Source organism: Petaurus breviceps, unplaced genomic scaffold, assembly GCF_028583685.1.
Source record: "Petaurus breviceps papuanus isolate PSGF00001 unplaced genomic scaffold, PetGlider_PUasm1.0 37, whole genome shotgun sequence".
Lineage (NCBI taxonomy): Eukaryota > Metazoa > Chordata > Mammalia > Diprotodontia > Petauridae > Petaurus > Petaurus breviceps.
The window spans coordinates 37,487,551-37,500,118 of NW_027186296.1; the positions used below are offsets into that span (position 1 = coordinate 37,487,551).

The 12,568-nt window shown below is 36.3% G+C and overlaps 1 protein-coding gene across 2 annotated transcripts in view; it reads right to left on the reverse strand.

Annotated features, from left to right (window-relative positions):
• The window catches only part of ZWILCH (zwilch kinetochore protein), a 31,089-nt gene that overhangs the window by 3,124 nt on the left and 15,397 nt on the right, over positions 1–12,568 (reverse strand). Inside the window, exons 12-18 of one of the 2 annotated variants that reach the window (XM_069098241.1) lie at positions 12,039–12,118; positions 11,651–11,807; positions 11,161–11,189; positions 8,053–8,189; positions 6,246–6,341; positions 6,060–6,172; positions 646–735 (exon numbers count right to left, since the gene is read on the reverse strand). In XM_069098241.1, the coding sequence (XP_068954342.1) occupies positions 647–735; positions 6,060–6,172; positions 6,246–6,341; positions 8,053–8,189; positions 11,161–11,189; positions 11,651–11,807; positions 12,039–12,118 (701 nt within the window). In that variant the 3' untranslated portion in view covers position 646. Of the gene's footprint in view, positions 1–150; positions 736–6,059; positions 6,173–6,245; positions 6,342–8,052; positions 8,190–11,160; positions 11,190–11,650; positions 11,808–12,038; positions 12,119–12,568 lie in introns of those variants that run through there. The other variant, XM_069098243.1, reaches the window with a different exon arrangement.

Here is a 12,568-nt window from a genome sequence, read left to right on the forward strand (position 1 = left end):
ACACAGATCATTTTGGTTCATTTTCTTTCAGATCAAAATCTTTTCAGAAGTGATACTCTGCATCTGGAACATACAATAAATACTAACCTACTCAAATGAAACTTACCTCATTGAAGTGGGTATTGACAGAAACGACACATTTGCAAAATAAATGAGTGAACTGTTTATCTTCAATAGAACTTTTTGATTCAATTATTTTTATCATTAATTTATATTCTGAAATAATATAAATGTTCTTCTATCATGTTTAAGCCTTTGCAAGATTAAACTGTGAAGTCAAAATGTTTAATGTTTTGTAGCTGAGGCAACTATAAAATCAATTTGTCAAGGCAACTGCAATAAATGAAAATCAAAGTTCTGAGTGCATAGAAATAAGTTTGCCTCTGGACAAGTTACTTTTGGGACTCAAGTTTTCTCATCTCTAAAACAGGAGGTTGGATTGGATGATCTATAAGGTTCCTTCTAGCTCTAAATGACAGAATCATGAGTATCAAGTATTAGAAAGTTATATTAAATACCACAATTATCTATTGCATTAAATCAGCACTACATTGTGAAGAACCTATGAGGATACTTGCTCGAAAATTTCAAAAAATGAAGAAAAAAGACAAAATAAGTATTTCTCACAAGATGATATCAACATACTTTAAGTGAAATGTACTTTGCTGCAGGCAACCATGTTAGTGAAATACACTTTTTCTTCAAGAATACTGTTGAATGCCGACTCAGACAGATCTACAACAAAAATGAAATTTTAGTAACTAGAGAAGAACTTTAAAAAATGGTAAATTCTGCCCACTTTCATAATTATTAAGAGAAAAATTGCTTTCATTGCACTGTAACATTCAAAGTTTGAATGACAAATGTATATACTACTTTAAGAAAAAACATCTAGAAACCTAAATTGACAAAGCAGATACGATTAGAAGATGATTACTTGAATAAAAAAAAAGAAGCCTTCTTGGTATGTTTGAAATATAATTCAATTTGCTTAAATAATGTAGAACAAAGGGGAAAAAAACTGCTTATTTTAACTTATTAACCAAATACCATGATTTTTATGACACATTTAAGAAGGTATTCTTTTCAATTTTAAAATTCACAAAGTGTGAGGTATTCAAAATTCAAATTTGAAGGCTTGTATATTTTCTACTGTTACTACTATTACTGCCCTTTCCTTAGGACAGATAACACATGGTTCAATTAGCATTTAGACAGATTTTAGCCAGGAACCTTTGAATTTCTACATTAAGCATTTATTGCTAATCCAATCAGTACAAGGCACTATAATACAAAACCAGGCTATAATAATGATGATGGGGGCGGAGCCAAGATGGCGGAGTAGAACCGGCTCCGGCTTCCACCTTCCCCAATCCATGTAAACAGGGGACTCTAAACAAACTTTGGAGCTGCAGAACCCACAAAATAACACAGAGAAGCTAACCTCCTGCTGAGGACAGCCCGGCAGGCTGGCCTGCCAGCGCAGTGCTCTGGGAGCAGAGCCCAGCCCCACATCGAGGCTTTAGCCCCAGGGTGGGCCTGACCAGCCTCCTCCCAGAGGGACTCCAGATCAGCAGCAGCTGTGGCCCTTTCCAGATTTATCAATACATAGATGCAAAGGACAAGGTGAGAGGCCAGTGCAGTCTGTACTTTGGGACCCAGTAAGTGGGAGTGCGTGGCTTTTACCCCCGCTGAGACGCCAGCACAGCCTGCCAGCGCCACGTGGCAGCTTCAGCTCCTGGCCTGCAGAGTGTAGGGGGACCAAGCACCAGTCTGAGGGGTAATCGCTCTTGCTTTAACCTGCTTGGATCTGGATTGCAGTCTAGGGTGGAGGTCCTGGGGTGTGTGTCCAGCTTGCCAGAGCGTGTGGAGACCTCAGAGAGGGCACCCACCTAATAGCTCCGGCAGCTGAGAAAACCCCAGCGTTTGGGACGAAAACTCCCCTGTCTGGTGGCAGAGTCCTACTGTGGCAAAAAACCCAAAAGTCATTGAGTGGCAAAATGAGCAGGCAAAGGAAACAAAGCAGACAGAAGATTCCAATATTACACTCCTATTTTGGGGACAAGAAGGAGCAAGGCATGGAACAGGAGGAAAACAGTTAAGTCAGAACTCCTGCACCAAAAGCTTCAAAGGAAAATACAAGCTGGTTACAGGCCATAGAGGACCTTAAGAAGCAGATAAGGGAAGTGGAGGAAAAATTGGGAAGAGAAATGAGAACAATGCAAGAAAATTATGAAATGAGAGTCAACAGCCTGACTGAAGAAAATAATACCTTAAAAAACAGACTGACTCAAATGGCAAAGGAGGCTCAAAAAGGCAATGAGGAGAAGAATGCCTTAAAAAGTCGAATCTGCCAGATGGAAAAAGAATCTCAAAAGCTCACTGAGGAGAATCATTGCTTCAGAATTAGATTGGAGCAAATGGAAGCTAATGACTTTATGAGAAATCAAGACGCTGTTAAACAGATCCAAACAAATGAAAGAATAGAAGGCAATGTGAAATATCTCATGGGAAAACCACTGACCTGGAAAATAGATCCAGGAGAGAGAATTTAAAAATTATTGGACTACCTGAAAGCCATGATCAAAATAAGAACCTAGAAAGCATCCTCCAGGAAGTTCTCAAAGAAAACTGCCATGATGTTTTAGAACGAGAGGGCAAAATAGAGGTTGAAAGAATCCACCTATCACCTCCTGAAAAAGATCCCAAAAAGAAAACTCCTAGGAATATTATAGCCAGGTTCTGGAATTCCCAGATTAAGGAGAGAATATTACAAGCAGCCAGGAAGAAACAATTTGAATATTGTGGAAACACAATCAGGATAACCCAGGATCTGGCAGCTTCTACACTGAGGGATCGAAGGGCTTGGAATGTGATATTCCAGAGGTCAAGGGAGCTGGGATTAAAACCAAGAGTCACCTACCCAGCAAAACTGAGTATCATGTTTCAGGGGAAAATAGGGTCATTCAGTGGAATAGAGGACTTTCAAGCATTCTTGCTGAAAAAACCAGAGTTGAATAGAAAATTTGACATTCAGATACAAGAAGCAAGAGAAGCATGAGAAGGTAAACAGGGAAAAGAAATCATAAGGAACTTATCAACGTTGAACTATTAACATTCCTACATGGAAAAACAATAATTATAACTTATGAAACTTTTCTCAGTAGTTGAAGGGATTAGAAATATATATATATATATATATATATATATATATATATATATACACACACACATATGTCTATATATGAGGGTATATGGGCATATGAATACATATGTGAATGTGTGTATATATGTTTACAGGTATACATAGATAGAGGGCACAGGACCAATTTAACAGGAAGGGATGATACTTAAAAGGTGAAATTAAGAGGTGAGAGGAGATGGGGAGAGACAGATTGGGGCAAACTATCTCATACAGAAGAGGCAAGGGAAAATAGTTACAATGGAGGGGAAGAATAGGAAGGCAAAAGGGAATGGGTCAACCTTATTCCCATTGAATCTGGCTTGAGGAGGGAGTGAAATACACACTAAATAGGGGGATCTCACCCTCCAGGAGAGTAGGGGGGGAAGGGGATGAGAGGGGGGCATGATGGAAGGGTGGGCTGGTTGGGGGGGGTGGGAACGGGGGAGCACCCACTTTTGAAAAGGGACAGGATCAAAGTAGAGAACAGAACAAGTGGGTGGTGGGATAGGAGGGAGGGAAATATAGTCAGTCTTTTACAATACATCTACTATGTTATTGTTTTGCATTAGCCGCAAATGTGCAACCTATACTGAACTGCTTGTCTTCCCAGTGGGGGTGGGTGGCAGGGGGGGAAGGGAATGAATCTGGAATTGAAAGTTTTAAAATCAAATATTCAAATATGTGTGTATGTATATATATACTATTATTAATACCATCTTACATGTAATTAAGAAATAAGATATACAGGCACTGAGGCATAGAGATCCACTGGAAAAGTCGAAACGGGTATGGGAAAATATATGGGAGAGAGCAGATTGGAGGTAGGGATATCCTGTGGGACTGCTGTTTTGGGGATGGGTGGGGGAAAAACAGGGAGAAAATTTGTAACTCAAAATCTGGTGGAAACGAATAATGTAAATCAGAAGTTAATAAAGCATTTAAAAAAAATGATGATGATGATGATAATGATAACTAGCTTTTTAGAAGCTCTTTAACTGTTTGCTTTACAAACTTTACAAACATTATCTCATTTGATACTTATAACAAGGCAGGGGGTATACAAGCTAGAAAAGTCTCTCCCCTTCCCTATGGTAAACCAGTGCAACTCTACACTGAGCCCATTTGTATCCTTATCCTATAAATGATCATATCGTACCAAGCCAAAACCTTGAATTACTTCCATCATACCCTAATAATGTTCTTATTTATGTGCTGCTAAATGGACATGGAGAAAAATCACAAAATCACATTGACCAGGTCCATATTTACATAACAACACCAAAGTATTCCTCTTTACAATTTCCTAATTAACTTGTTATTCCACTTACCACAACAGCTTTTCCAAACTGTTCCACCCCTCCTCGAACCTCCCACAGCTCCCACTCCCTTTTAGCGGAGAGCCTTGCCTCATTCTTCACTGAAAAAGTTGAGGCCAACTGACGAGAGCTCCCTCCTCTCCCCACCTCTTCAGATGCCTCCTGCTACTATTTCCCCTTTCACTCTTTCCTCACACGAAGAGGTAGCCCTCTCTTCACTAAAGCATGCATTAAAATGGATTCTGGCTACTTTACAGCCTTCTAAATGCAGCCTTGATCCCACTCCATCTTGTTTTTCTCCAGGAGAATGTCCCCTCTATCATCTCCACTGCAATCTTCAATCTCTCCTTATTGGCTGCTTTCTGTTACCTACAAAAATACCCATGTCTTCTCCCAAACATACACAAACAAAAACCCTTTTCTTGATTTACCAACATTCCAGTATTGTCCTGTATTTCTCCTCTATTTTGTGATTAACCTCTTCAAGAAAGTCATCTATACTCAGTGCCTCCAATTCCTCTCTTCTAAAGTCCCTGCAATTGGGTTTCTGACTACATTCTTCAGTTGAAATTGTTTTCTCTAATGTTATAAAGACCTTGTAATTGCCAGATGTAATTAATGGCCTTTTCTCTTCCTTTGTCCAAGGCCGTGTTCTTTTTGCCTTTTATATGTTATCTCATTTGGTAATCTTATCATGGATTTATTTGTGTTGCAAGTTTGTTGGACAAGAAATTCTACTCAAAAGCTCACTCTCAGAAGGCTAGGAGCAACTGGTGGACATTACAGGATGCAGATTTCAGCTTCCTATCATGTAGATTAAGTAGAATAAGTTGCCTCATAAGATAAGTTTTCAGTCAATGGAAGTTTCTAAGAAGAGACTGGCTGTTCATCAGGGATGTTACAAGTATTTATGTTTCACAAATGGTTTGAACTAGGTAACCTGCAGGTAGCTATAAGCTAGTGAATACAGTGTTAAACATGGAATTGGAAAATAAGTTTAAATCTGGCCCCAAATACTTAGCTATGTGAACCTGGGTAAGTCCTTTAACCTATCTGCCTCAGTTTCCTCATCTGTAAAATCTACCTCTCAGGGATGCTGTGAGAATAAAATGCAATAATATTTATAAAGTGCTTTGCAAAACAAAGTGATATAAAAGACTCCCTATAGCTATTGTTATTAGGCACTCTAAAGTACCTTTAAACTTTAACATTCTATAACGTTAAAATAAAAGACACTTCAACCCAGATCCACAGCAACCATTTGTCTAAGAAACCTGAAATCTTTTATTCTAGTATCACTATTAAGTTAAATCTTAAAACTACTCCAGTATTTTTCAGATACCTTGCATGATAGCCTTTACCCTACATTTAAGACTGACCATTTCTAGAAATGCATACTTGAAACAATTTTTAGTGGGCTATTTACCTGTACTGTCTACAGCATAGACTAGGTATTTTAAGATCAGGCCTAAGAGCTACTAAAATCATCTTTATGAGTATATATTATTTTTCACTCTATCTCAATAGCTTAATTAGTATGCTTCTAAACTGTTCATTACCTTGTTTGCTAAAATTCAGGTGGCTTATTGACGGAGTGTCACTCAGTTGCCAAAGTGTTTTAACTTCCTTCTGTCCACTATTTATTTCCACTCTCCATTTTTTTGGAGTTCCACTAAAAGAAAAAAGAAAAGAAAATAAAAACCAGGTTTTTATAAAGGAATTATTTCAGGATTATAAATGCTTACCTCTGATAGAAATTTTTTATGACAATTGGTCTGATTGGCAGCTGAAATGTATGTTTCTCATTAAGGGGGTTTCTCTTATAATATATTATGCAAGACCTATAAAAATAAAAGTGAAAAAGATTTTTTTTAAAAAAGAGAGTAAGGTCCATTCTAAAATAAATTTCTTAAAGTCTAAGTTTTTAAAAATGGAAACTGAATTACAAAATTTTAAAGGTAGGAAACCTACTATAATTTTTAAAAAGGGACATAAGCTGTTGAACATACAATTATGCTTAATACATGAACCAAAAGGGAAAAAATTAATTATGCCTACCTAGTTTTAAAATAAAGAGACAGAAGATAAGAAATGAAGATGTTAGCAAAGAGATAGAATTAGAGAAACTTCAGAGGACTAAAATGATCTGATGCAGACTGAAGTAAGCAGAACCAAGCCATCACTAAGTCTACAATAATATAAAAGAAAATAACTGTCAGACTTAAGAATTGGGATTAACCCAATAACCAATCACAATTTCAGAAGAGTAACAATGAATCATATTTCCCACCTCTTGGGAAAAAGGCAATAAATTAGAGATACAGAATGTGACATTTTCAAATATAGTCAATATGTGGAATTGTTTTGCATAGCTATGCACATTTTGAGGGGTGGGAAAGAAGTTAAGAACTGAGTGGAAGAGGAGCAGCTAGGTGGGGCAGTGAACAGAACACCACCCAAGTGACCTTTTAAACCCAATTGCCCTGCCCTCCCCCCTCCAAAAAGGGAAAAAAAAAAGAACTGAGTGGGGGAGTAAAGATACTTAAAAAAAGGGATAATCAATCACAGAAAAATAGCAAAATGAAGTTCAGCAGGGACAATAATAAGCAGGAAAATAACTGCCATGTGAAACTTGAAATATAAAAAAAATTTACACAGTAGTCCTTTTTTCCCCTGTTCATTATATATGGACTTGTTTGTTAATGTTTATCAAATTTATAATAATGAAAAACATTTTTAATAAATTAAGGTACTGAGGGAAAGAATAAAAGACCTAACATATATGGGGGATAAGGGGAAGGACCGGGAGTAGGGAATTAAATTAGAGTTCATACAGATACAAATGTACACACCTTAAGAACTCATGTCTAAATAGATACTTAAGGTTTGCAAAGTGCTTTCCCTTTACAACAGCCTGGTGAGACAGGGAATATAAATATTACCACCATTTTGGAGAAAGGATGAGCGAGGTTAAATCATTTACCCATGGTTATAGAACTATATAAAAATGTGAGATTTAGGACTTGAATCCAGGTTTCCTGACTCTTGAGTCCAATGCTCTTATAAAACATTTTATTTCCTATCTAATTTTATAAGTACAGGAATCTTAGAAGTATTTTCTTTTTCTTATTTGCAACAGGGAAAACAATCTGCTTTCACTAAAACAATGAAGGGTATATCGAAAGTTTCAAAAGGTTCTACCACCTTCAATTTAAGGTGTTACCTCACTACATAGAAGCAGGACATGGTTCCTTGAGAACAATTCTGCATAATTTTAAGTCAAAATGAACACTACAGTCTATTTATGTTGCAATGTGATAGTAACAGACTCAGTTGAATTGGTCACACCATCAGAGATAATACCACAGTAATCAGTCTAACCAAAAGTTATGCTAACAGTGGTCAGTCATTCTATTGCCATGGGCAGATAATAGGCTAAAGTACCATATCAAAACACAACAGTCTGAATTATTTCTAAAGATAACTAAAGCATTTAATCATAATCATTTGATTATTGTGACAAAAAGTTATCAGAAAATAACGACTACTTACTGTGCTAAAGTAAACAGGATTTCATGTGGAAGTTTAAGGTATACCATGCAACTGATTACAACTTCCAGGATGTGGTGGAGTTTCCTAACACGACAAACTTGTTCTTGTGTATCTAAGGATGTGGAAATAAAGTAATCCTGAAAGGGAAAAAACCAAACGGGAAAATAATGGAATCTTTGTAAAGGAGCTAGCTAGGTGAAGTAGGCCTAAGTCTGGAAGATTGAGGGTAGCAAATAAGGAAGAGAGAGCTATAGAACGTATGAATTCAAGCATCATTCTTAAACTACACATTTTAAACAGTCTAGGTAAATCATAATACATATTCTAAGCAAAGAGGGAAAATGGCTTCTCAAATAAGTACCAAGAAATAACATATTGGTCCAAATATAGGCCACTCCCTAAAAACAGCCTATTTGCCTAAACTGTGAAAAGAAAAAAATACATATAGTCACCAAAAAATAAAAGATTATAAGTCATGCTTTTATCCAGTACTTCAAGAGGAAAAAGTATTATCTTTAAACCAGCACAATCTCTTACAACTATAAAACCTGCTGCTCTGAGCAAGTCAGAAAGTGGTTTATGGGTATTATATCACATCACCAAGAGGAGTGAGAGAGGAGAAGTTACATTTCCAAATGGATGTCCTATTAGCATCTTAGATTCAACGTAACCAAAAGAGAACTCAATATCTTTCTTCCAAAACCCACCCCTTCTCTGAACTTCTCTATTTCTGCCAAGGGAACCATCACATTCCTCTAGTCACTTAGATTCATAGCCTCAAAATCATCCTTAATCCTAATTCTTTCACCCCATACATTAAATTAGTTGTCAGATCTTGTTGATTCTATCTTCTCTCAACTCACAAAGCTACTATCCAAGTTGATTCATCACCTTTCACTTGGTGTATCAGCAATGCCATATTCACAATGCCTATAGAGATTACAAATATGCTGATATAATTATCCATTACAAAATACGTCATGTTTGCCATATGAGGAAATAAACTAGAAAATTTATTAAGATACCAGAAGACTGAGTCCCAAAACCAGAAAGTGAAAGCCATCAGAGTAGTTATGATATTGGCACAGGTAGATAAAGTAGAAAGCACCCACATTTTCAAGCCTTTAAAACAGAACAGGCTACCTCAGGCAAAGGTCCTCCTCTCCCCACTCACAGCAACCACCCAGCGTCCTGGAAGCACGCTCCCAGCAGCTCCGGCCCCTGGCAGTCCTCAGCAGGAGTCCTTAGCAGAAAGTCCTTAGCAGTCCTAACTCAAAAAGGGCTTCGCGCTGCCACTGCCTCTGCTGCTGCCGCCGTCACCACCACCGCCAGCCAACGCAGGAACGCTAGCTTGGCTTCCGCTTCCTCTTGCTCCGCCCCTTCCTGCTACATCAGCAAGTCCAATGGGGCATGGAAGATCTTTAAATCCCATAACCCTTACACTTGGAGTATTAAAATAGCCTACAAATTGGTATCCCCAATTCTTGCCTTGTCCTCTCCAATTTTTCCTCTATACTGCTACCAATGTCATGTCTCTTCTCAAGAAACTCTAGTGGCTTCCTGCTGTTTGGCATTTAAATATCTCTGGCATTTAAAATCTTTTACAATTTGGCCTATCTCTCCAAACTTATTACACATAATTAATTTCACATTCTCTATAGTACAACCAATTGGACTACTTATTTCATCTCATCTCCAAGCCTGTGCAGAAGTGTTTCCCCATATATTGATTAATCTCATCATCTACATTCTAAGAATCCCTAAACTTCCTTAAAAAGTTGGTTTAAGATATACCTCCTACATGAGACCTTTCCAGTACCCCTCAGGTACTAGTGCCTCCTCTTTGAAATTTCTTTGCATTTCCTTATATTGTAAACATAATTTCCCCCATAGAGGGTGTGCTTCTTGAAAGCAAATACAGTTTCTTTTTTTGTCTTTGAACCATCAGAGCCCGGCACAAAAAAAGTTCTTAATTAATGCCAATCAACCGATAGTCCAAAGTACTATTACAATATTTAATATCCTTGGGAAGTTGATAATGGTTACTGTTTTATTCTTCATGGAAATTAAACCAAAAGTACAGAGAATTGGAAAGTTTGCAGTAAAGTCATTTACCCTGTTTTCATTCCATACATTTCTGATTAGGCCTCTTTCAAAACACACATATTAAATAAAACTAGTAATCTGAAATTAAGCCCTTCAAAATTTCACATGTGCTTCTATTTTGCACAATAGATGTGGTCCTCAAATTTTACACATAACTTTGACAAAAGTTTAATACATGTGTGAAATCTATTTAAAATAATTCTACTGTCAAGCATTTTACAAAAGAATTACCTTGATTTACAATGTAAATAAACATACCTTAATTTAGTTTTTCTGTAAGTATAGATTATCACACAGTAAACTTCCATTTATCTACAATCTGGACAGGAAAATTCAAAAACGTTTCTGCACTGAACTTTCACGAGACAAATCATGTCAAATAACTCAAATCGGAGATATGTTTATAAAAGCAACTGTCAAATTACATCATAGTATAGAATCATTTTAATCTCTTACACTTTTAACAACTACCATACTATATAATCAGATGAATACTCACAATAATAACCTAAGGCAATGCAAGACCCTAAAAAGCAAAACTTAAATCATAATTATGCTAAATTCTATTATAATTTTAAGTGTATCTGGCCACGTTCTCAATCTCTGAAAACTAGTAATCCATGTATAATTAAAATGGCACTCTGCTCTCTGAGGTCCCTTGCAACTCCAATATTCTATGAATCTATGATGTTGTTACTTGATTCCCAACATTCTTCTTTCTCTTTTTTTAAAAAATTTTTTGTAGGGCAATTGGGGTTAAGTGACTTGCCCAAGGTCACACAGCTAGTTTTTGTGTTAAGTGTCTGAGGCCAGATTTGAACTCAGGTCCTCCTGACTCCAGGGCCAGTGCTCTATTCACTGCGCCACCTAGCCGCCCAATTCCCAACATTCTGAATAAATAGGATTTTCTATATTGAATTTAAGGTAAAGTATACTTATATATAAAACAATACAAAATTATAAAAAGTGCAAGACAACTGGAAAATGTCAAAATAAACTCACCAAATGGTTTAATGATGCAAGCTCCTGGCCTAGTGAAAGAAATTAAATACATATGTTTAAGTAGAAAGCATATCAACAAGAAAATCATAGTTCCTTTAAAAGCAAAATAACCCTCTATATAATCTATTTGTAAATGATACAATTTTAATGCTCTTCTATGAATTTTTTCATAGCATTCATTATACTATCTTAAGTGAATATATTTTTAAAAACAAAGATGCTTTAATCAAAAAGGCAGAAGAAAGTAGAATTTTATACTAAATTAAGCTACAATTATACAATGCTATTGTTTATCCTTGAAATTATCATTGTTTCTATTTAAAACAATTTCTAAAAGGTTTCAAGTGTTGGGTGTGCTCAATCAATTAACATTAAAATATCTTACAAGACAATGAATGACAGATGTGGAAAGAAAAAAATTAAGTATCTGGAGGATTGGCAATTAAAGATAGTAATGAAGAAATTAAGAAAAAGAGAATAGCAGACTTACCTATAAAAAAGTTAATGTAATCTCTCTTTATTTTGTCCAAACCAACCTCCAAAAGCATTCGAATTGGAGTGGTACCAGTGAGTGGAACTATATCCATAGCTCCATGGTAAGACTGCTGAATGTGTTTACTGAGTAAACCACTACTCCCTCTGTGGAGCTAGAAATAAGACATCTCTTTCAGAATATTCGTAAGATATGTTAACATCATTTGAGTCAATATAAATTCAGTTAAGCAGAAATGGATCTAAATAAGGTTTTGCCTTATGTTTTAAAGCATTCTGTTTATGGTTTTTATAACCACCTCTACAAATGGATAATATCTATTCATACCCTGGAAGGCCTGTCCTTTAAAAATCACATTTATTAAATATGTAAAATATATACATACCCAGGGCTGTACATCCCCACGTCTTAAACACTGTAAGATCAATGTAAGGCACTTCACCAAATCTTGGTATGAGGTGACACCTTGAAAGCACAAGTTATTACAATATCAATTTTTGCAGTTATTATAAAAGAAATCCTTTTTTAGAGCCATGTCAGATAAAAGAGTATTTACTTTGTCAATGAAAAAGAGATAATAAATTGAATTAAAAATTAAGAATTAAAAGATCTAATAAGCTGGTAATAATGTAAAAGAATCTAGTGTCAATTCTCTACTATAAAATGGAATATTAAGGGGTGGCTAGGTGGCGCAGTGAGTGGAGTGCCAGCCCTGGAGTCAAGAGGACCTGAGTTCAAATTTGGCCTCAAACACTCAAAACAAAAACTAGCCGTGTGACCATGAGCAAGTCACTTAACCCCAAATGCCCTCCAAAAAGCAAAAAGAATAAAATAAAATGAAATATTAAAATGATTCTAATTCTAGCGAGGTGGTACAATTAAATAGAGCCTGGATTTAGAGTTGGAGAGCCTGGG